The following is a 22,699-nucleotide window of genomic DNA, read 5'->3' as shown; positions in this document are numbered from 1 at the left end:
GCCGAAGGTGATTTGGACATACGAACAAGCGCATTGACACCACATTCACCATTTTCCCACTTCGCATGCGACTTCTGGGCCATAGAACAATCGTGCACTTCCACATCTTCATTGTCCATCGGTAATTTCTGATGTTCCACAAGATGTTGTCCTTTGTTGCTAATTCTTCGTTAGGAATGTGTCAATTTTATGGTTCAAGAATTTGAATTGTCCGGATGTATCTGTCTGTGGCCCGCGGTGTTGTCGGACGAGCAACAGGCACTGCTCAGGCCATTCTCTGCCAGTGCGTACCCTGGCTATCTGACCCGACTAACTTTCCCTGTTGCAGCCATCAGATTCCCTGATCTCGATCTGGCAGTGCGTCGCCGACATTGGCTACAACTCTTTGGTCGAGATGACCTGGTGGAAACTAACTCTAGCGACAAGCACGCATTCGTCCCTACCGTGGGGGACACGGTGGCGTTGACCTTCCTTCGGGAAATCGAGAAGATCTCTTGGTACGAACTCGATGGTAATCACCAAAGAAGCTTTCAGTATCACTTGTAAGGACCGGCTTGGTCTTGATCGATCGCGATCGATACATCAGAACATTAAGGTTACTTCGTGGTTGTCATTTTCGTCGAATCATGGGATAATCAATTGGGAAGGGTAAAAGTACAAGAACAGAATATTACAATCGATTGTGTTCGGCATCAGTCCTGAGCGATTTTGAACTCCAAGAGCATCATCCCTACAAAATCATAGGTTTGGGTGAGGACTAAACCAACACCGGCCCTGCAAATTACAACAAATCAAACTTTGTCAACGTATCCAGGCATGGAAGGAACTTGCCCAATGTTCTTGAATTCGTTCAAGGTTCGCTCCTTGCCATTGGCAATAAGCCACATGACTATGTCAAGTTGGTGTGATGTGTGACTACCGAAGTTCAACAACGCGGGTTCGGGCGTCTTATGATCTTGAATGTAAGATCACACCATCAAGCTAAACTCGAACTCACCTTACTAAACTCGTTAGCCTCTACGACAGGCTCTTGGAATGCGCGCAAGAGCACACAGTCATCTATCACAAAACGTTGATTCTAGAGAAAACACCACTTGAAACGCAGCCGACTCACGAATCAACACTCGGCTGTTTGGTCCCATTACTTTGCGAATGTTGGTGAGAATTACTCTTGACTCATCGTCCGACCAGCCATGAATAACATTCCTCAACTATATCAGATCATTGAGGAGCCCGCGTTGAATGAGAACAAACTCAGCACTTACATAGTAAATATCCTTTCCGGCAACAGGGGACTCCTCCAAGAAATTCAATGGCACGAACTCTACGTGCCCGCTGAGCAGCGCCTCAGGAGCCTTCTTCTCCCATGTCTGATCAAATATAAATATAATTTTCCCACCGGACGTGTACCTGATGTCTGGACTCACATCTCTCGACAGCTTCATAGTTTCTGGGAGATCCTGATCGGTTATTCTGAGATGAGGGAACATTTTCGCCAGAGGAATAGACATTGCTCCAATTCCAGATCCAACATCCACAACAGAGGATACATTGTCCCAAGGGTAATCTTATGGCCCGCTTTAGTCATGCTGATAGTTGAAAAAAAAGGTGATTGCTTACGATGCAGTACCGCAGACGAGTTCTGAACCTCAGAATAGCCCATCATGCTTTTGTGAAATATCTGTGTATTGTGAGCCATCAGTCAGTCATAAGGAGACGAATCCCCACGTACATCGTGTTCCTCATCCTATACAATATGGTAAAGCATGAAAGGCCAGTATGATGACTACTAAAACTCACGTTCATTTCCCAGTAGCCGTTGTTTTTGCCTTCCTTCTTGAGAGCAAATGCTCGAGGGGCCTTCTCAACCTCGTTCGATCTTGCAAACTCTTGGTCGACCATAGTCTCTTACAGAACCGCAGCATATTTGGGGAAGTCTCGCTGAGTTCGTATACAAGACCCAACGTTGCTTGTTGACCTGAGCACGAGGGAGAGTCGCGTGTTTGCGAATACATCTCGTTTAACTGTGTAACACCAAAGACTTCAGGGGAAATTATCAACCGACAGTATGATGGATATTACCTTCTTTGAAGCAACCCCTGAGGGCCAGAACTCTCAAGACGCGTGCGATCTTGGTCTTATCGAGGTTGACTGCGTCAGCCAATGCATCCACACCAAGACCTTCCGGGTGTTTATCCAAGACGTCTGCAATACGTGATTGCACGGCGACGTCTATGCACGCCCAGTTGTAATTGTTAATAAACTAGAAGATAGTAAGTAACAATGCATATAGTAAGGCCGTCTATGATCAGCACTTACATTGTATGTTGTGTGTTGTGGGGGAGCCAGTATTGCGTTCAATTGCTCGCATGCACCCTCGAGCAGCCTGATTGCCTTTCTGAGGGCAAGTGTATCTGTCGCGAAGTCGAGGGGGTGGAGGGTGCCTGCGTCGACACCAGGAACACCATGTCCAGTGTTCTTGTATTCCGCTATCGCTTCGTGGGCGGAGGAGTTGATGATGCTTAGAAGGGCTTCAACCTTGACTTCATTCTGGTCCGTCATTTTTTGAAGTGTGCATGATTTCCTCTCAGTCAGTCAGGTTTTATACTCCTTGACAAGTGGCCCGATACTGGAAACTCGCCGGGAAGACGGCAAGTAACACTAAGACGAATTGACAGGACGAAGCTATGAACGTTATACGGGTCAGCACGTCTGACGAACATGATGTCAGACGTGATTTGCGATATCGAGGCATCACGAAAATGCTGATGCGGCATCTGCCGCGACCACTGTTCCCAATTAACTGATAAGCGCTAATCACTGGAACCTCCCAGTACTTGTCCTCCAAACGAGCCGTGTACTCGAGCATGCTCCGATTCCTTATATGTATATCCACGCTCCCAGAGTCACGGTCAGGCGATATCATCGAAGCAGATATACAAAGATTGTTGTGATGCTGTATTATATATAACCTTCTCATTTGTTCATCAGTTCTCTGATGTACATTGTAGTCTGATTCCTCCGCATACATTAATGTTATTTTTATTTCTTTGTCGCGGGTGTTGCGGTCATCTTTCGGGGGTGCTACGATATTGTGACCGCGATGCCCGCGACGCCCGCGACAGGGTGCTGCGACACTATACTTGCTTGTTGGAAATAAACTCAAGTTGTATGATGGGTGACTTCCCGTGGGCTGATATCATAAACCGGAATTCGAAAACAAAATTTGACAATGAGTCTGTAAGATAATCATACTAAACCGCAAACCAATAGATATATCGACTGCATCCACCACTATATGCATCTCTGATGATTTGATAATTCAATTTCTAAAGAACGAAGTAGAGTTGCGACAGCAAGAAGATGCCAGTACCTTGATGTTGAAACATAAGTAAGTAGGCACTGCTAGCCCAAAATTCAGAGATTCAGCTCTTCACTGCATGTACAAGAAAAGTATACGAGGGATGTTTGAAGTGCAGGTCTGGTAGTATCGAACAGACAAAGTCTGCGCGCGCCGCGCGGTACGATTATGTCAGCGGATATCGCGGGTAAGGTAAGTATGGCGTCAGTGCCCCCGTCGTTGAATTTCAAACGGTGACCCGATAATGTAAAGCAAATGTAAAGTCCCTCAAGGCACTAGTACTGATGCAGAGTCCAGAGCATGTAGCCAGCAACTTAGTACGTAGCAGCATACCGATCAAGTTTGGGGCGTACCCCAGCGGTCGCCGATCAGTGGCGCAGCATTCGTAAGCAGAATATTTGGTAAGCCTGAATCATTCCCCAAAGAATCTTTTATGGACTCTATGGATCCGTCTTTCCGCATCTATCGCTTCTGTTGTTTGATGTCGAAGCTCTCGTGCGTCTTCTGTGTTTCTTCTTCTTCCTCGTGTGTATCCGTATGGCGTTTTACGTTTTGCTTATCTTCTTCGGCAGTATTCGTGTCCACCTTTGCGCTGTACTCTTGTAGTAAGTACGTCTGTGCCTTCAAGATCTTGTCGCGTGACCCATACATCGTTCTCCGCACCGTACCTGCGTCCTCGTTTTCTTGTGTCCAAGACTTTTTCGATCTCCTACTCCTGCGAGCCTGTTTCGGTCACGGGCGTTGGAGTTCTCTCGAGGGATACAGGGTGGCGTTGGGGATATGTCGTTTGAGTTCTGAAGCATGAAAGTTTGGATAAACATTAGTATGTTCAGGTAAGTCAAGCGTACAGGTTGACGACTCTGGGTTCGCTGATACTATATTGTGGGGGCCGTCGAATCATGGCATGAACTTCGCGACTCTCTTGTTGTCGCCGTTGAGGTATTCCCTCCGTCTGTGGGCTGTTGAAAGATAGACGAGGTCCGATCTCGAAGTTGTTTCTGTGTTTGTTAGCCGCATTTGCTTGTGTGATCTTAGATGCCAGCAGAGCACCGTGCGCATCTGCAATTTCCGTTTTAGGGACACGATAGCCTCCAGCGCGTTTGCGACGTCAGCTGGAAAAATTTCCCGTGTTCTCCTTACCCCGTCGGGCGTTAGTGGTGGCAGTCGACGGGACGTCCATCCCAGGTGTAATTGAAAAATTTGTTAACCTGTGGATGCATTAATGGTTGACATTAGGTTGAATCGTACTCGAGGCAGTGCGTCTAGCCATCCTGTTTGATGCCGATATCTTAGAAGCTGGTCCACATTCTTGTTCGTTCGTTCGCTTGAGCCATCCGTCTGCGGGTGATAAGCGGTCGACATCTTCAACTTAACGCCTTCCAGAATTTGCTTGTGAAGAGCTTGTCACGGTCGGAGACGATGTCGAGCGGCAGGCCATTTTCGCAATACCAGTGGTCAAAGAATAAGCTGGCGACTTCTCTCGCGTTCATGTTCATTCTGCTTCAGGATGGAAGGGTAGTGCATCGTTCCGTACAAGCCCACATATGTCTGTTCGCTGAAAACGGTCGACCCAATGCGATATCGTGAACAATGCAGAAGGCACGGGATCGAACCACCTACAAAGCTGACTCTGCGTCTATTTCCAGCACTGGGTAGAGTAGAAAGTGCATTCGCATGAAGAGTCTCGATGTTGCAGACCATGTCTAGGATAAGAACACGATGGGTATTGTTCAGTAGAGCCGGCAGAAACATCTGATGGAACACAAAGAAGCTTTCAGTATTCACTGTAAGGACCGGCTTGGTCTTGATCGATCGCGATCGATACATCAGAGCATTAAGGTCACTTTGTGGTTGTCATCTTGGTTAAATCATGGGATAATCAATTGGGAAGGGTAAAAGTACAATAACAGAAGATTATACACTGTGACTGTGTTCGGCATCAGTCCTGAGCGATTTTGAATTCCAAGAGCGTCGTCGCTACAAGATCATAGGTTTGGGTGAGAACTAGACCAGCACTTGCCCTGTGAATTATAATAAATTAATCATCGTCAACGTATCCAGGCATGGAAGGAACTTACCCAATGTTCTTGAATTCGTTCAAGGTTCGCTCCTTGCCATTGCAAAGAAGCCACATAGCCATGTCAAGTTGGTGTGATGTGTGACTACCGAAGTTCAACAACGTGGGTTCGGGCGTCTTGTGATCCTGAATGTAAGATCACGCCATCAAGCTAAACTCGAACTTCAACTCACCTTACTAGACTGGTTAGCCTCTATGGCAGGCTCTTGGAATGGGCGCAAGAGCACGCAGTCATCTATCATAAATCATTGATACAAAACACCACTTTGAAACGCAGCCGACTCACGAATCAACACTCGGCTGTTTGGTCCCATTACTTTGCGAATGTTGTTGAGAATCACCCTTGACTCATCGTCTGGCCAGTCATGAATGACGCTCCTCAACTATATCAGATCATTGAGCAGCCCGCGTTGAATGAGAACAAACTTGGCACTTACATAGTAAACATCCTTTCCAGCAACAGGTGACTCCTCCAAGAAATTCAATGGCACGAACTCTACGTGCCCGCTGAGCAGCGCCTCAGGAGCCTTCTTCTCCCATATCTGATCAAATATAAATACAATTTTCCCACTGGGCGTGTACCCGATGTCTGCACTCACATCTCTCGACAGCTTCATAGTTTCTGGGAGATCCTGATCGGTTATTCTGAGATGAGGGAACATTTTTGCCAGAGGAATAGACATTGCTCCAGTTCCAGATCCAACATCCACAACAGAAGACACATTGTCCCAAGGGTAATCTTATGGCCCGCTTCAGTGATGCTGACGGTTGAAAAAACGGCGATTGCTCACGATGGAGTACCGCAGACGAGTTCTGAACCTCAGAATAGCCCATCATGCTTTTGTGGAATGTCTGTGTATTGTGAGCCGTCAGTCAGTCATGAACGGACGAATCCGCACGTACATCGAGTTCCTCATCCTATACATTACGGTAAGGCATGAAAGGCCAGTATGATGACTAAAACTCACGTTCATCTCCCAGAAGCCGTTGTTTTTGCCTTCCTTCTTGAGAGCAAATGCTCGAGGGGCCTTCTCAACCTCATTCGATCTTGCAAACTCTTGGTCGACCATAGTCTCATACAGAACCGCAGCATATCTGGGGTACTCTCGCTGATGTCGTATACAAGACCCGACGTTGCTTGTTGACCTGAGCACGAGGGAGAGTCGCGTGTTTGCGAATACGTCTCGCTTAACTGTGTAACACCAAAGGCTTCAGGGAAAATTATCAACCGACAGTATGATGGATATTACCTTCTTTGAAGCAACCCCTGAGGGCCAGAACTCGCAAGACGCGTGCGATCTTGGTCTTGTCGAGGTTGACTGTGTCAGCCAATGCATCCACACTAAGACCTTCCGGGTGTTTGTCCAAGACGTCTGCAATACGTGATTGCACGGCGACGTCTATGCACGCCCAGTTGTAATTGTTAACAAACTAGAAGATAAGTAACAAGGCATATGAGGCCGTCTATAATCAGAACTTACATTGTATGTTGTGTGTTGGGGGGGAGCCAGTATTGCGTTCAATTGCTCGCATGCACCCTCGAGCAGCCTGATTGCCTTTCTGAGGGCAAGTGTATCTGTCGCGAAGTCGAGGGGGTGGAGGGTGCCTGCGTCGACACCAGGGACACCATGTCCAGTGTTCTTGTATTCCGCGATCGCTTCGCGTGCGGAGGAGTTGATGATGCTTAGGAGGGTCTCAACCTTGACTTCATTCTGGTCCGTCATTTTTTGAAGTGTGCGTGATTCCCTCTCAGTCATTCAGGTTTTATATTCCTTGACAAAACACATCATCCTGCTTTCCCATGACAAAGGCATTCAACGATGGGTATCTGTGGAAGAAGATTGAAACCAAACCTAGTCTGACCACTCACAAGACCTGATTTCCGCCACCGGTTGTTATCCGAGTTCTCATGTAGCGGCAGGATCGGTAAGAATGCAAGGTACATCTAACCTGTGACATGTTGCATGTCATCGTTTCTGATTGCAGCTGGACTTGATCTCCCTGGCTCTGAATTTCATGACATGATTCCGATGAAATGCTGATGGAAATTTCATGCGTATTAAATCTGGGTATAAGCAAGTAGGTTCAGCCTGGCATTCACAATGTGAATAATCAGCAGGAGATCATCCACCCTGTTGTGCTGTGAGGTGTTCTGCACGTCATCAATCAGCTAGCCATAGTCGTCAAAATACCACACTGACCTACAGCTGATCGCTCCGGGAGATGTTGCTAGGGGTAGATTAGTAGACGAACTCACGCTAGCCGACGGCAGAGTTGTGTTAGTAGCGGTGCTTGGCCTTTCGGGATAATTCTCCGAGCACAAACTGTGTGAATGTCACGTGCACCAGAATTTACTGCTAGTGATTGGCTGGAGAGGTCGAGGGCGGTCTCTAGAGCATCGCGGCCACCAAGAATCACATCCTACCCAAGACTGTATGTCACTTTTGTTCTTCTTATGCATGTTCGGTTGTTGTCTCTCTTAAGTGCCGCTTGAATAACATGTTCTATGATCACACGATGGCCGCATCAGTCGGAGTTCCACGGACTATCGGATCAGTGAGAGACACAACGGGGACGCGTTTGGACAGTCAATAGATAAGCAAAGGACACGAACGTGGTGTGAGAGGTTTAGCGACTCCGTCAAGAATGTCCTGATATCGGTCAGAGATGCTAGGGCCGTCGCTAAATATAGAAGTCCGAACGGATTTGGTAAGCGGCTCGCATCCTTGCTCTGATCTGAGGGGTAGGGACAACTAGATAAATACATTACCAAGCCTACCTCAGTGTAGCTGCCATTCATGCGACACATGTGAGGTTTGTTCGAGAGGCGAATTGAAGGAGGGGAAGTTTGACTTTGAAAATGATACTCCGTCAGTCTCACTATAATTTCATCATCCGTTGAAATAGACCGTGAAATTATGTACAAAAATAAGGTACAAAACACTCGGTGTTCAATCCCACCGCACTCGCTGAGCAAACTCCCTAATGCGAGAGACAAAGTGATCCTCGACCTCATCACCAACACCAGTGGCAACTTTCAGGATGAGTTCATTCAGACCTGTCGACCCAAGGATGTCAACATGATCCGACGTATTTGCTCCACCCCGAGGGATGTTAGAAGCGGGTTGATGAGGAAGCTGTATTTGAGGGCATGAGGGATATCGCAGGATCCGAGAGAACGTCCGACGTACCTCAACAGTAGTAACTTTGATTCCTCCCGGATTCCATCTTGGTCTCTTCCAGCCTTCTACGCACATTGCTCCCAGACTCAATAGGCTGACGGTACCATCCCCTTCACCCATCTTCACGCCATTACGCACCTATAATCGACCTACATATGACGTTGGGTTTGATTGAAGTTGCTAACTTACCTTGGGCGTCGTGGTCTCTTGCGTGTAATCAGAATCTATCCAGTTCGCCCTAGAAAATGACGAATCTAGTGGTGGGCGTAGTGTATGTTTGCATTTGTCGGTAGGCTCAGTGCAAGTCGAAGGATCCACCTCTACAAACGATTCCTCGTGATCGTGTGGTCCATGAGCATACCAGTATGATCTCTGGTACGGGATTCAGTATTGTAGAATGCAACAGAAAACATTGGGGAGTACTTCAGTTTCTTTTCCATGTCCGTAAACACAAATCATCTTCATAGAAGGCGCATTTGGCAGCCTATAAAAATTTATCAGTTTGTTTCAAGAGGCTTTTAATGAACAACATACTGCACTTCCAAAGGGTTTGACCATTTCCTTGGATCTAGGGCATTCTTCTTGAGCACCCGTTCATTCCGCTCGATACCGAACGAGTAGTTGGTCCATATCATTTTCTGTCACTTTGTGAGCGTTATTTCACAAAAAAGACACGACAGTCATCAACCTGGAATGTTGACGGAGTACGCTCCAAAATCCATGTGCTTGCGTCATCAGCCGTCATATTTCTTGTTGGCTGGGTGATGTCATGCGCAGAAAGTGGCACAGCTGCTTGTCTGAACGCAATCAGTTCACCATGTGTATGTGATGATTCGGGGTCGTCATCAGGTGCCCAGTTGGCATCGCCCCAAACATCCGCTCCTCCCTGTTGATTGTTACGGAGGCGCCCAGCCAAAGAGATGATCCCACTCACCTTAATCCACATGCTGGCGCTACCAGCCCAACTACAGAATAGCTTCTGCCGTTCTTTTCGCGAGAAAAACCGCTCGAGCACTTCAGACTATCATGAAATTATTGCAACTCATAAACCTGAAAGGTGCTGACCATATGCGCCAGCAGGATTCATCTGCACGGTGTCCTTCATTTCACCAGACAAGAAAGCAGCCATGGCTTTTGCCTTTCACAATCAAAAAAAAGTAAACTCATGAGCGGTAAACAACAATAAGGCAAATAACAGGATTTACCACGCCCTGGGAATGCAATTAGTGATCGTTAATTCGAGGAAAGGAATATTTAGCTTACGAGATGCGTCCCTGCGATGGAAATATAGGACTCAATGTGATTCTAAGCAGAGTTTTTTAGGGTCTCATGTTATAAGGGGGACAGCGACTGACCTCTACCCAATGTGATCCACCTCCCCCGTGTTCGGGAGACTCAACCCATTTGAAGCTACAAGCAAGAGGTCATAAAGAAATCGCCAACCGAGCAGATCTGAGACCTACAAGTACTTTCATCGAATAGTCAGTTTCACAGGGGGAACTATCTGAGAGACTCGACTTACTAGCATGACCTAAAAGTGCGACAGTCGACAAGGTGACAGCGACAAAAGAAAGTAGGACGTACTGTGCTACCCATTGAATGCGCAGCAATGATGGTCTTCTTGCCTTGTCGTTTCCTGTCATAGAATATGAACTTATTGGTGCGATGTTCAAATGTGGGGTACCATACTTGAATCCTTCTATTGTAGCTTTCAACTTCGAGAAGTACCCGTCTCGTTCTTCCAGGTTCCACATGGAGAGTCTCCAGTCATATGGAGCTAAGTGAAGATTGTTCGTGTCATAGTTTACTACAGCAAGATTCTCCACGATCTTGGACCTGAACATATGACGTCACTTTTGACGCTCATAAGAATGTCGCGTTATAAGAGACGCACCAAAGCCAATAACCGGTCATGAAGCTACTTGCGGCACCTACTCCTTCCACAGCTCGAATTTTGACACCTGGAGGATCGAGACCAGTGACGGGATCAAGCATCATCGCTGAAATCCACTTTTCACGATTGAAAATCACTTGTGAAACCATATTGAAGCCTCCCCAGAGTTTTTCGCGGAAGAAAGGTCGATACTCGGGCGAAGTAGACCAAGATTCCAAACCCTAGACGGTGATCAACATCAATTGAACGCGGATCAACAGTGTGGCTTACGGTAGATACGATACCAGGAACAAGCACAATAGGATAGTGCGCCGTCAAGCCTCGCGCCTTCATCGCCTCCCCGACCTTAAACTCGCGTCCATCATTGTTCAGCTTCCAAACCTCTGGGATATTGTTCCGAAAACGTCTCCATTCTAATTCGACGCGGGATAAATCAATATCCGGTATTCTTAGCGAGATGTCGTACTCTTCCATGATGAGAAGTAGGTTGCTGTGAATATCTTGCAAGTCCGAAGGCTGGATAAGAATGAAGCCTAATAGTATCCCAACTATGTGACAATGTCATTAAATCTCAGGAGATAGCATATGAATGACATACGTAGGATTCCGAGAGGAAACAGGAAACGAGCTTTGGCGAAGAACCGACGTTCCTTCTGGGGCGGGCTACCATGAGGTATCGAAAGAATCACAACATGCCGAACATACTTTTAGCTTGTGTATCTGAGCATCGAACAACTTTGCTTGCTGCGTAGCTTCCAATTGCATATCATGCACTACCTGCGACTGGTCCTGTTCCTTTCCAACTTTATTCTCGAATGGAGGCTTGGCTGCTTCTGAATGGTTCGCTGACCGAGTTCTTATCCGTTGCGACAAGGTAGACATGACTGCGAAAGTTCAGTGTAAACACGCTTGCTCGCCATAAAAGATGTGCATGATCTACCTACTGTCAAGCTATACTTGGTCAAAGGCTAAAAAGCAGCAGAACAAACAAACTTAAGCAAACACACGATATTAGGGGTTTGGCTTACTTTCTCCGCACGGTTTTATTTTCTGTAACTTCGTTTTATTGCAAATGTTCTAGTACTATATCTGTTAACGTGCCAACCCATTTACGATATGTATACCCGAGTCATAAATGAGACTACCCCTTTAAATTACTAGGCGCCGTCGCCGGCGATGACCTTGTATTGTTAACTCATCTGTTGTAGCATTCAATCACAAACGTGCAGTCCAATCGATCATCTCCAACTTCGTCGCAGCTCCCCATGGCCTTTCTGCGGTCAGGACGAGGAAGCGGGAAATGTCGTTATTCAGTGTGACTGTGGACGATCTGCAGGTTTGGCATATGAAAGGTGAATTCCCATTCACACCTTTGACCTTCCAGCGCCGTATGATAGTGAATTTGACTGCTACAATAGCACCATTTAAGATGTCGTGGACATCGGTAGGGAAATGAGAATGCATTCATGCATAGTAGACAGGAAGGCGTTTCAAGTTGGCCTGAAAATGATACTTCACTCCCTCGAAATCTTTCTCGACCCGTCAGGATTCAGGAATATCTCGGTTCTTTGTTGCTTCATCCATCCTTGTTGTGTTCCCAGCAGCTTGTCCATGAGGCGAGTCAGGTATGATGTCATCCTAACGTCAGTCAGGTATAGGCAAAGAGGGGCTTGATTTTGTGGAGTTTCCAGGATGTTGATGACGGACACCCGGGGGTAAAACGCGAGCTTAAGTCCAAGTATGGACGCTATGGCTTCTCGGAACTCGTCACTCCTCAGTGAACATCTACCGAACCATGGTGACGGTCCGCCATCAATCGCTGAAAATTAGTAACAGTGGATAGGATACACGCTCATAGATCAGTTCATCATTGCGTCGGATTGTCGCAGACCCGTTGCACATGTATGCCCCTGGGACGTAGTTCCCCACACCAATTTCAGCACAGAGCTCAAACAGTGCATCTCGATATTGTTTTTCTGCCGTGTAAGATCTTCTCGTGCTTCTTGCAGACCTCTGGCATTGAGTGGGAATGATTCTGTAAAAGTTAAGATTAGCAAAAGCTTGTGTAGGAACTAGCATCAAAAAAGAGAGCTCGAAGATGATGCATATGTTGGGGAACACAAGTTTGGGAATGCAGCCACGTAGTGACGTAATCACAGCACTCCATATTTCAAAGCACTTACAAAGGCCATGATACGATTTACAAAAGCGCGATAAGGGTTTCTTAAGGACAGTGTGACAGTTGAAGTGGTGAGGTTTAAATTTGACGCGGCATGACGCGCATGTGACGCAGCGCTGACGCGGCACTGATAGGTTTCTGACATGCGGCCATGGTTAACGTTGAACGTTGGAGCTTGAGTCGCTTGACGTGGTGGTGCAGAGTGGATCGAACTTGAAAGCTTGACAGGGTGAGGTTGAGGCTTGACGCAGTGAGACAACACTTGACACTGCATCTGAAAACCATGTTACAGTGCCGCGTCACAGGCGCGTCACGATCGCGGCAGGCGCGCGTCAATTTTACCTGGCCCAATCACAGTACGATTTGATATATACTTACTACAGCCGAAATGAAACATGTTCCGTTGACAGGACAATCCATTGGATCGATAAGCCATGTGCATCAGTATACAACGCAATAGCAACTCACCATAGACCACACCAATAACAAGATGCCACTAGACCTTGCAAACGTTGAACCCTCCAACTCTGCCATAATCGTCGTCGACGTACAGAACGACTTCGTCAGTGGCAGTCTCGCCGTCCGCGATGCAGAGCAAGTCATCAGTCCCATCAACGCACTCCTGAAGCTCCCATTCGCTATTAAAATTGCCACCCAAGACTATCACCCCGCTAACCACATCTCCTTTGCGCGCAATCATGAGGGCAAGAAGGAATTTGACAAGATCGTCATCTTTCCTCCCGCAGAGTTGGTAGTAGGGAGGACGCTTGAGGATGAAAGGTCCCTTGAAGGGCTAGAACAGGTGCTGTGGCCTGTTCATTGCGTTCAGGACACTTTTGGGGTAGCATTTGTGGACGGCCTGGAGCATGAGGGCCTGGAGGTCGTCCGTAAAGGCTGCGATGTCGGGATCGAGTGCTATTCTGCATTCGAAGACCCGTGGGGACTCACAAACACTGGACTCAAGGACAAACTGAGGAACAAAGAAATATCAAATGTTTTCGTGGTCGGCATAGCGGGAGATTATTGCGTCAAGTCTACTGCACTCGATGCAAAGAAATACGGGTTCAGGACATTTGTGATCAGGGATGCGGTCAGGAGCGTGTCTGATAACGGTATAGAATGGATTGAGATGGACAAGGCGGGAGTCGAAATCATCGACACGGCTGAAGAGCTTTTGACGTCAAGAGTGTTATCTCAGTAACTTATGTATAATTAGTCATTTACAAGATCCTATGCCAGCGCTTGTTCAATATCAATGACTACGCACCGAAATGCCTCAACAGCTCATCCACCTCCGTGCGGAGTACCTCCAGCCTCTTGTCTACATTCATACGAGCATCCACCACCTCCGTACCGAGGACTTCCGAAGCATTCTGCATCTCGTCTGCATTCATACGAGCGTCCACCACCATCTGCACCTGTTTCGAAATGCCATCCAAGGCCGCAATCACCGTGTCCTTAGGAAGCATCGCCAAGCCTTCTTCGCTCACACCTCTAAGACTCGACAGCATCTTGTTCGTGAACGCGATGAGAAGAGGGATGACGTCAGGACACTCGCTGAGCATTTGTGGCTCCCAAGCTTGTTTGACGAGCAGTGCCTGGTTGTCCGGGCGCGCTTCAAACCAGGCGCTCCACTCTGGCCAGACATAATTGTCAACGCAAGCAATGCGGGCAAATATCAGGACCAGTCGTAGTGAGAGTTCTCTGTAATCTTCATTATGAGACGGTGTATGGATAGCTTTGGCTATGGAAATACACCGCTGCATGTGGCCGCAGCTGTCTTGGCGGAGCTGCGAGAGCCAATACTCGCTATTTGCAAGGGCGAAAAGTACTTCCAAATAATGAAGATCGCGCTTTGGATAGATGAATCGATCTGGTGATGCGTCATCTGGCGTGATGGTATCGTTCTGGATATTTTGAAAGGTTGCGGAACGCAAGGCTGGGAGGAGTTCATCGCGGACATCATCTGTGATTTTCACCAGATGGTCTTTGAAAACGTGAGCTACCTTCAGCCCAACGTGTCTGTAAAGAGGGTGTTCTTTGTGCTGCATTGCGGAGATATTGCTGCGCACTATCGTAGTTGTTGTCCCGGAAGTGAAGATGGCATCCTCGGTGGAAAGCATCAGCAATGCATATGCAGTTGCGATGTTATTTTGGAAATTCGCGTCCAGCCACCTGCGGGGAGGGAGATGGGATGCGGTGTCCGAATTCAAGTCTGGCTGCCACGGTCGGGTATGGGCTTGATCGAGATAATCGAGCAGCACGGAAGCGTCTGCATTTGCCCGACATGAACTCCAGATCGTTTCAGAGTATATAACATCGGAATTGAAAAGGTTATCAATAGAGCAGCACACATGAAGGCAGAGTGCTGGGGTAGATGCGTCTTCAATATTTTGAGGTACGGTGGCTTCGAAGACATTGATGCTCCATGTTTCCACCTCGTTATTCTGGAAATGATGTTTGAATTCTGTTTCACTGGCAAGGCGTGCTAAAGGCTCCAGTATGGCTCTAAAATGCGAGACCTCATATGCCGAAAAAGTGCGCGCCCTTGGTGATGTTGAGAAAATGAATTGAGCGATACGCAAAAACATGCTATAGCGCGTCACTTCGGGATGTTGTACATCGATGGGATCAGCTTGAATTGCGTCTGTGATATCTGGACGTAGCAAAAGATTAAGGACACGGGGGAAGATTGTTTCAATGTTGTCACTGCATGCATTCGATGATCAGCCTTTATTCCACATCGAGGTCAGGTCTAGTACTTATTATCTGTAGTTTTGATTGCCTTGAGATCGATCGACCGCCAATCGAGGATCGCGATCATGATCTGAAGACATCTCATAATGGCTTTGCGGGAAGGAAGTGGACGTGATCGATCGATAGGCAGCAGCCTGCGGATAATATAGATCGCCAGGGGTTGCAAAAACAAGCGACAGCGATGGTCGTCCTCATTGTACCATGGCAGTGGCGCTCCGCAAAGGCCATGTAATAGAGGATACAAGAACCATTCAAGAGTATCGTTGGGTACGTCATCGAGATTGATGGCTGGGCCAAGCGCGTTGATGATATCCTTTCCTTCTTGCATCCCACGAAACCATGAGTTGTTGACGACGTTGAACCATCGCTGAAGCACAGTCAACACAAAGCACAATGATGTCGCTTCATGACTGGAGTGCACATCTACACGAAGTGTTTCTAGGTCTTTAGTGTTGACGACTTGGCTAAAAAATGGTGAAAACCGATTCTTGCTTATGCGGGCAGTAAAATACAGAGAAGTCAATGCTTTCGCATATATCAAGATCGCAGGGGATGGAGAGTGATATCTGAGCCCGTCACGAACTAGCCTGAAAAGTTTTCCCCAAACTGTCCATGATTCGAGACCATCAATGGGAAAAGTGACATCAGGAATCCTTTTTGCAGCGGTGGATACGGCATCGGGATCGAGGGATGTCCGGCAAAGCCAGAGCACGAAGCGTGATGCATCGACAACTGGCTGGCCATCAGGAGGCGTTAAGAAATATAACGCCCCCGTAAGAGCCAACAACAGAGTGAACGGGAAAACATACTGCAGGCACATGTAAAATATGAGTGGAAGAAGAGAAAGAGCGATGAGACGCCACACAATGCTCCACTTGTTGAGAGGAATACTGCGAGCTAGCAAGGAAAACGGAAGATCGAAGTAGGTCAATATGAACGATCGAATCGCGCTCAGGCTATGACATAAGAGTGCAAGAGCCGGCGTCGTAAAAGGGCAGCTAACATCAAGGTGGCTGCTGATGGAGGCCACGATATAGAAAAAGGCACCGAAGGACGTTGTTCCAACGACAACAGCAGCCACAGTGCGTTGCTGGGCCCACAGATACGCCCCAAGACCCGTGCCGAAGAGCAGCAGAGAAAGCTGCAGTAATGCAGGTATCGCAAGGAGGACGGCTTCAAAGTGCCACGTTTCGAGCCCGTCGACTTTGAGCTGCCGCCTGATGCGACGAGACTCACGAGGTCCTCGTGTGTTGTCTCGGTAGTCCCTCAGCCACTGCTTGCCCAAGACGGCTCCAAGAGCAGCTAGAAGACTGGCTGAGAGACTATTGTCGTGTCGCTAGGAACGGGGCTCAGGTTAGGGAGCATTGTCCCTAAGAAAGTGGCACTGACGGCCGAAAAAAGACCTGCCTGAAAGATACGCTTGGTCAACAGATAGAGATTCATTCCATCGGCCAGAAAAGCTTACGAAAATTAGACTATTGTCTAAATCCAAGGCATACTTCTCAACGAATGATTTGTCGAACTCTTCTGCTTCCTGATCGTATACATCCCAAAAACCATTCCAGTTCTCCGATGGGTGTGGTTTCTTAGCAATGGTCGACTGCTTTAGCACATCGAGAATTTGGCGTAACAAGAATTCGGAGCTATAGTCACAACACGCATTGAACTTCATAGATCTTGTGGAAGGCAAAGGACATACCTTTCTTGTTGCCCTTGAGCGGGAGGCGTTAGATGTGATTCTGGCATTCCTGATTCTTGAAGGTCAGAGGTAAAAGGCTCCAACAAGGCTGAAGCGCTGACGCCTGGAGGCGGTCACGACTTATACTACTTGGGCTGTACAACAAAACTTCTTTATTCGCGAGCCGCCCACAGCCTGAGTGGGCCTGAGGTAGTCTCAACTCTTCCCTAGTCACCACCAATGCAGTGAGACGGCCTCAAAGAGGCCAAAGACAGTCATAGTAAAGACTACGCTTGAACGACATCTGTGGTAGAGTACTAATAGTGCTCTACCCGTAGCACCTCCTTAAAAGAAGCATCGCCAAGCGTCCTCCGAGTTAGGCCGCGCGGTTTTGATACAAGATGAATTCTCACGGTGAGTTACAATTGTATATACCTCGTCCCCGGCGCCCGCAGTGCTGAGCGCCCACTTTCTTTCCAACTTACCTTATCCTAGTATTCAATCACCTACCGGTACCTATCCTTTGTGATTTCTAAGCCGAATTCTGAACGTAACATGTGCATTCGATTTGCTAATTGGCACGGCCTGCTCTTGCAATTGTTGCCCGCCGATCTTCCTCAACTAAAGTCAACTCAGAAATTCCAATCCTGTTCCATATCTCTCGGATTCCGACAGCATACAACCTCTTCACTGCTTCATCCAGGAATGGAACCGTTTCTATGAGACCCCCGGCATACACATTCCAGCTTCACGCCCGAGAAAGCTTACAAAGAGTGTTCATTAACTCTTGAGTAGTACCCAAAGTCTACTAGGGGTTGATAGAGAAAGATCTGAAGGCGTGAGCTCCATGATTTGACATGAGATAACCGTTTATACTCTCTTTCGGATGGTTTGGACGACCATTTGAACGCTGCAATGACAATCATAGAAGGCGAGCGTTCTACCTCGCTATTTTGTGCTTCTTCCCAAAATTTCTCATCGCTTGAATGACGGAATATTTCTTCATGAAGTTGGACGCTTGGCTTCTTGTAGTCTACTTACAATTCAAATGTTCATCATTCATTGTCAGGACAGCGAACATCGTCTCGTCATCCTCAATCCCAATTGCATCAAGGATAGAATGAACCTTTTCGCCGTGAACAAGTGTCACTTCATCTCGGAACATCTAGAATATGCTGTATTTGAATCTGGCTGCCAGGTTGGGTGCGCATGAGACTGCAACAGCATGATCAAACAAGCGAATTGACTTCTACTTGCATAGGAACCGATGGAAAAGGAGAAGCGACAACTACAGATTTGTCGCAGAATACGACGCGGAATTGGCAAAGCGTACCAAACAGAAGGCTTGGAGAAAACTGAGCACGCGTAGATCTCGTCGACAATGTACATTGCATATATCATCTACAAACGCATTGCAGCAGACGGTACGTCATTGATTGTGTAAATTCACTGTATTCCGCAAACAAAACATCATCAAGATATTGACTTCATCTTTACATACTGCTAGTACATTCGTTCTGCATCCTACGCCACCTTTCAACAACTGCTTTGGTACGAGAAAGGTATGAACAACTTCAAGATATTCAAGAAATGGTGATGTGAACGACGAAGGACTTTCCGTCTGCTGCCTCCTGGACGTACTTCACATTCACCTTGGTTCCCTTTGCGCTAGTCTTCTCGATCTCAGACAGTTGATCCCACAGCAACTTGTTTTGAGGGCTGCCGTCCGTGTAGTACTCGGGGTGGATCTTCATTCCCGTGTCTCCAGGTGCGAGGTCAGTGTCGATGTCGCACCACCTCTTGTAGTTGTGGATGCCTAGCACCACGAGGAACTCCTCCCCGGTACCGCACATGAAGCGGAGCCCACCAGACGTCCCACTGCCCCCCATGGTGAGTGTCTGGATCGAGTCTGTGTTGGACCACCTCCCGCCATTGGCGTAGTGCCACACAGTTTTCTCGGCGAGCGTGAAATTGGAGTTGTTATGGGTGTTGTCGATGACTCTGACTACGATTGTGTAAGACATGTTGTTTCTGTGGGGTCATGTCAGACAACGATGATATGCAAGGCTGATCTCTAACCTGATTGTAAAGAGGATGAACTGGAGAAAACAGTGTACATTACAGGCTTTTTATACGACGAGCGTTCGCTGCCGTTAGCCCTGACCCTGGACAGTGAGAGCAAGTCCCCCAGCTGTTGGTCCAGGCATGATGTCAAGTGTTGTGGTTTCATAATCATAGGGGTATGTTTGGCTTGCTTCCATTCATACCATCTCCGAGATGTAACAGCAGGAATCACCGCATAACTGACGACTGCCTCGGATCTTATCTTTGATTACGGTTAGGCTCCAACGCTAAGAGAGGCCCAGGCGAGCTGGTCACACTTTCTGTTTTACAAAATAATGGTGGACATATGGCATGCTGCTGAGCTTCCTTTATTCAACGTTCAACGTTCAACACCCGCCTGCCAAACAGAATTCCAGAAAAACTGCCAGTGGTGAGTTGAACCATTGCCTGCATGTAAATCATCTGGCTATGCTACCGAACTACTGAGCGCCCCTTGAACAAGAAAATATGATATTGGGGATAATTTTCCGCCCTGACGAGAGTCATGACTCGGAGACTGGCATACCCGGGTCTATTGACTTAATCTTAACTTCTCCCTTCTTTTCTTCGAATAGTGGTGATTGGGAATTCTGGGGCGAACAATTGTGCCGGTTTGACTATCAGCAGATGTGGCAGAATTGTTGGTACTTCTGCCGCTCGGCAAACTTTACAGCGCCACGAGGCCATGTGTATGGTAAGTGTCAGGGGACACCGTTAGAAGAGCATCCGAGTCAGCGTGTCTACACCCCACTAGATTCTTCATGTGAGCTATGGTCAACTATCATGATCTCATCGTCGACAGAAGACCTCGCTCGGTCAACATGCTCCAATCACAAACTTGGCCTTCCAACACTTCATTCAATCCGTCAACCGGCACTCATTCCATGGCTTCTTTGTTGTGTTCCAGTAGGGCAAATGCTACCTCAATCTCATCAAGTGATATGGATTCAGGACCTGCAAGATCGTTGTTGTTGTTCTGAGTCTGAGATCTGAGATGCGTGTAGTGGACTGGTGGTGCTGACATCGATGCCTGGCTGGGCACTGGTGTCGCATGATGTCGACGAATTGGCTTTTCATTAGCCACGGCCTTCTGATGAGTCATATGGTAACAAAGATTCGCTCGAATCTTTTAAACGTGTCTACCGATATACGAGATGGTACAGGCTGTACAATCTACTTTGCGAGTGCCAGAGGAAGTGCAGTTGCTTTGAGTCGATCGAGAAAGGTTACTAGTATCGTGGGGTGAAGAAGGCTAATATTTTTCTGGATACAGAGAGAGCAATATGATGTACTGTCTATCGTTATAGGTGCAAGGCCCCAGGGGCCAGCAGAGATCTAGTCCTGTAGTTTGACATTCTGCCGGATTCTTCCATTTGCCTGGTGGAATGACATCCATGATTTAAATTATTTCATGCATGGAGCCAACATGGAATAGTTCAAATTCGATGTATTTGTAGATTTCTTCATACCAACTGTGACTTGACAAAACTCGTGATGTGCTAAGACTATCCACCACGACGAGCGCGAAGCTAAATCCACTTACCCTACGCCTAAGCCTAGGCCCTGGAGTAGCCATTCCCCGGACGTTCTCGTTCTCGTAAATAATGAAAGTATACAGGCACGAGTTCAGTCTATGCAACGACAAATGGAGTCATGAGTCATCCGGGAAGGCCCACTGCAACTAGACTTAAGTTGCGCCTTTGCCACGACGATAGCCAGACTGGCCCAGGGGACATGCAAACGCTCATTTCCGCTGAAATTTGAAAAGAAAGAAGTCCTGGCGTTATTGAACCGATTAGGGGAGCAAAATGTTCAACGTTGCAACGCCCAATACCTACCCGTGACCGAGATTCTTTTGAAATTGACAGAAGCAAACGAGTAAAAATAGAAGTCTGGTACTTATGCTTTGTAAGCACACGTTGAATGGGAATATCCCTAATATCATATTTCCCCATTCGTCGAAGGGGCACTCAATATGGAGATTGAATTCGGTGGAGTACTTCAATGATTCATATGCAGGCCACTCTCAAAAGACCTACGTCAGACTGGTCATCGTCGAGTCTAGGCAGTACTCAGCTTCCACTTACCGACAACATTTCAATTCTCTGGAATTCCGTTCTACAGGCGGGTTGAATAAAGGAAGCTCAGAAGCATGCAATATGTGCATCATTATTGTGTAAACCGAAAGAGCGACCACCGCGCCTGAGCCTCTCTTAGCGTCGTAAGAAAAGTTTTAAGATCCGAGGTAATGCCCAGGTGCCGGGTAATGCAGCCTGCCGGAATATCCCGGCACCATGCGTCCAGCTGAGCGGCAGCGCTATTCGCTTACTCATTCGTTTTCCTTCCTCCTACGACATCGAAGTTCGTCGTTCACTGAACTCCTCACTCGCTCAAACAGTCCTTCTTTAAGCCCACCCACCACTCTCCTATGTATTTTCGCTGCACCGTAGTTTTAACCGTAATACTTCGTAGTCAGATCTCTGGTAGCTTACTCGTCAATTTGTTACCATCCCATTTCCACTCCTTGAAGAATTGTGGCACGATCGAACTCGTAAGCAGGTATCCCGCCCTCCCGAGCGGCTCCACCTGCTTGCGTCCCATCCCGAGCTAACGCTCGGTCCAACCCAACCTAATTAGATCGTGTCAGCAACTCTCGAGCTAGTCGAAGCTGGAGTCGTCAGTCATGTGATGATTCCTTCTGTTAGCATCTCGGAGATGGAATGTCATATTAGTGCGGATGGAAGGAAGAGGCTAAATATGCCCAAAGTCTTTGTGATAATGAAGTTGCAACATGTAGCGGTAACAAATAAATCACCTGTGAACGATCTCATTGACTCGGAATGATCCGAATAGGAAACATCGATCATGAACGTTCTACCTCGCTATTTTGTGCTTCTCCCCAAAATTTCTCAGCGCTTGAATGACGGAATACTTCTCCACGAGGTTGAGACGCTTGGCCTCTTGTAGCATGCCGTTCAACCGTTCATCATCCATGATCAGGACGGCGAACATTGTCTCGTCATCTTCAATCCCAATTTCCTCAAGTATCGAATGGACCTTTTCCCCATGAACAAGTATCGCTTCGTTTCGAAACGTCCTGAATATGCTGCACGTTGTATTTGAATCCGGCTGACAGGTTGGGCACATATGAGACTGCAACATCATGATTGAACAAGCGAACTTCTACCTCCATAGGAGCCGATGCAGGAGGGGAAGCGGCAACTACAGTTTTCTTGGGGGATCTCACATATGTTCTGTCCTAGTGTTCGATAAGATACCTCATGAGAAACATGCGTTGACATCACGACTGATAATACCTGTTTCTTGGGTTTGTTCTGTTTGTTCTGTGTCTCCTTGGCAGCCGACAGCTGCTGCGAATGTCATGCATGAGTTCGAGAGACACAATTTTCAAGACTGACCATCGAAATCAACTGTTCAAGGTCACTCTTCTCATAAAATTTTGCATCC

General features: G+C 47.4%; 7 protein-coding genes across 7 annotated transcripts; 1 reads left to right on the top strand and 6 right to left on the bottom strand.

Moving 5' to 3' along the window:
- Positions 1-435: 435 nt before the first annotated feature.
- On the bottom strand, positions 436-2,759 carry HD556DRAFT_1536125 (S-adenosyl-L-methionine-dependent methyltransferase). Its single transcript, XM_041309622.1, has 12 exons — positions 2,320-2,759; positions 2,083-2,263; positions 1,913-2,024; positions 1,801-1,879; positions 1,733-1,747; positions 1,621-1,681; positions 1,428-1,567; positions 1,266-1,370; positions 1,115-1,211; positions 998-1,059; positions 832-947; positions 436-774 (listed from the first exon to the last, which is right to left on the bottom strand). The coding sequence occupies exons 1-12, from the start codon at positions 2,560-2,562 to the stop codon at positions 693-695; spliced, it is 1,293 nt and encodes a 430-aa protein (XP_041160495.1). The 5' UTR covers positions 2,563-2,759; the 3' UTR covers positions 436-692.
- A 1,334-nt stretch (positions 2,760-4,093) lies between these two features.
- Positions 4,094-4,258, bottom strand: HD556DRAFT_1236811 (uncharacterized protein; the record flags this gene model as incomplete). The annotated part of the gene is made up of 1 exon (XM_041297852.1): positions 4,094-4,258. A coding segment is annotated over one exon (165 nt), but the record flags the coding sequence as incomplete, so codon positions are not given.
- Positions 4,259-5,300: 1,042 nt separating this feature from the next.
- HD556DRAFT_1442896 (S-adenosyl-L-methionine-dependent methyltransferase) lies at positions 5,301-7,162 on the bottom strand (the record flags this gene model as incomplete). Its single annotated transcript, XM_041306529.1, has 11 exons — positions 5,301-5,382; positions 5,440-5,564; positions 5,612-5,673; positions 5,725-5,821; positions 5,876-5,980; positions 6,038-6,177; positions 6,230-6,290; positions 6,342-6,356; positions 6,407-6,630; positions 6,689-6,869; positions 6,920-7,162. 11 exons carry the CDS (start codon positions 7,160-7,162, stop codon positions 5,301-5,303), a joined length of 1,335 nt encoding a protein of 444 aa, XP_041160493.1.
- A 1,103-nt stretch (positions 7,163-8,265) lies between these two features.
- Positions 8,266-11,452, bottom strand: HD556DRAFT_1369479 (Lecithin:cholesterol acyltransferase-domain-containing protein). The gene is made up of 19 exons (XM_041302892.1): positions 11,220-11,452; positions 11,113-11,167; positions 10,785-11,062; positions 10,515-10,735; positions 10,310-10,456; positions 10,205-10,256; positions 10,143-10,151; positions 10,084-10,088; positions 9,976-10,030; positions 9,884-9,925; positions 9,826-9,831; positions 9,686-9,758; positions 9,555-9,634; positions 9,309-9,506; positions 9,155-9,258; positions 9,044-9,104; positions 8,810-8,992; positions 8,630-8,758; positions 8,266-8,575 (listed from the first exon to the last, which is right to left on the bottom strand). The coding sequence occupies exons 1-19, from the start codon at positions 11,394-11,396 to the stop codon at positions 8,390-8,392; spliced, it is 2,061 nt and encodes a 686-aa protein (XP_041160492.1). The 5' UTR covers positions 11,397-11,452; the 3' UTR covers positions 8,266-8,389.
- A 1,414-nt stretch (positions 11,453-12,866) lies between these two features.
- On the top strand, positions 12,867-13,936 carry HD556DRAFT_1369476 (Isochorismatase-like protein). Its single transcript, XM_041302891.1, has 2 exons — positions 12,867-13,070; positions 13,162-13,936. The coding sequence occupies exon 2, from the start codon at positions 13,184-13,186 to the stop codon at positions 13,892-13,894; it is 711 nt and encodes a 236-aa protein (XP_041160491.1). The 5' UTR covers positions 12,867-13,070; positions 13,162-13,183; the 3' UTR covers positions 13,895-13,936.
- A 1,430-nt stretch (positions 13,937-15,366) lies between these two features.
- Positions 15,367-17,542, bottom strand: HD556DRAFT_424546 (uncharacterized protein). Its single transcript, XM_041310560.1, has 4 exons — positions 17,150-17,542; positions 16,916-17,093; positions 16,840-16,857; positions 15,367-16,786 (listed from the first exon to the last, which is right to left on the bottom strand). Exons 1-4 carry the CDS (start codon positions 17,194-17,196, stop codon positions 15,449-15,451), a joined length of 1,581 nt encoding a protein of 526 aa, XP_041160490.1. The 5' UTR covers positions 17,197-17,542; the 3' UTR covers positions 15,367-15,448.
- Positions 17,543-18,620: 1,078 nt separating this feature from the next.
- On the bottom strand, positions 18,621-19,327 carry HD556DRAFT_424643 (lectin 2b). The gene is made up of 2 exons (XM_041310561.1): positions 19,208-19,327; positions 18,621-19,159 (listed from the first exon to the last, which is right to left on the bottom strand). The coding sequence occupies exon 2, from the start codon at positions 19,150-19,152 to the stop codon at positions 18,712-18,714; it is 441 nt and encodes a 146-aa protein (XP_041160489.1). The 5' UTR covers positions 19,153-19,159; positions 19,208-19,327; the 3' UTR covers positions 18,621-18,711.
- Between the last annotated feature and the right edge of the window lie 3,372 nt (positions 19,328-22,699).

This window comes from Suillus plorans (assembly GCF_016647745.1).
Source record: "Suillus plorans strain S12 chromosome Unknown HD556scaffold_26, whole genome shotgun sequence".
Lineage (NCBI taxonomy): Eukaryota > Fungi > Basidiomycota > Agaricomycetes > Boletales > Suillaceae > Suillus > Suillus plorans.
The sequence above is the reverse complement of the archived record's forward strand: the minus strand, read 5'-3'. Positions and strand labels throughout refer to the sequence as shown.

Excerpts from the sequence above, each read along its gene's own strand:
- HD556DRAFT_1369479 (XM_041302892.1), bottom strand. The coding sequence starts at position 11,396 with ATGTCTACCTTGTCGCAACGGATAAGAACTCGGTCAGCGAACCATTCA. Across the intron at positions 11,168-11,219 it reads CTCAGATACACAAGCTAAAA|AAGGAACGTCGGTTCTTCGC; the intron begins GTATGTTCGGCA and ends AGCCCGCCCCAG. Across the intron at positions 8,759-8,809 it reads AAGAGACCACGACGCCCAAG|GTGCGTAATGGCGTGAAGAT; the intron begins GTAAGTTAGCAA and ends GGTCGATTATAG.
- HD556DRAFT_424546 (XM_041310560.1), bottom strand. The coding sequence starts at position 17,196 with ATGCCAGAATCACATCTAACGCCTCCCGCTCAAGGGCAACAAGAAAG. Across the intron at positions 17,094-17,149 it reads GCTCAAGGGCAACAAGAAAG|CTCCGAATTCTTGTTACGCC; the intron begins GTATGTCCTTTG and ends TTGTGACTATAG.
- HD556DRAFT_1536125 (XM_041309622.1), bottom strand. The coding sequence starts at position 2,562 with ATGACGGACCAGAATGAAGTCAAGGTTGAAGCCCTTCTAAGCATCATC. Across the intron at positions 1,212-1,265 it reads CCGGAAAGGATATTTACTAT|TTGAGGAATGTTATTCATGG; the intron begins GTAAGTGCTGAG and ends GATCTGATATAG. Across the intron at positions 1,060-1,114 it reads AAACAGCCGAGTGTTGATTC|ATGACTGTGTGCTCTTGCGC; the intron begins GTGAGTCGGCTG and ends GTTTTGTGATAG.
- HD556DRAFT_424643 (XM_041310561.1), bottom strand. The coding sequence starts at position 19,152 with ATGTCTTACACAATCGTAGTCAGAGTCATCGACAACACCCATAACAAC.
- HD556DRAFT_1369476 (XM_041302891.1), top strand. The coding sequence starts at position 13,184 with ATGCCACTAGACCTTGCAAACGTTGAACCCTCCAACTCTGCCATAATC.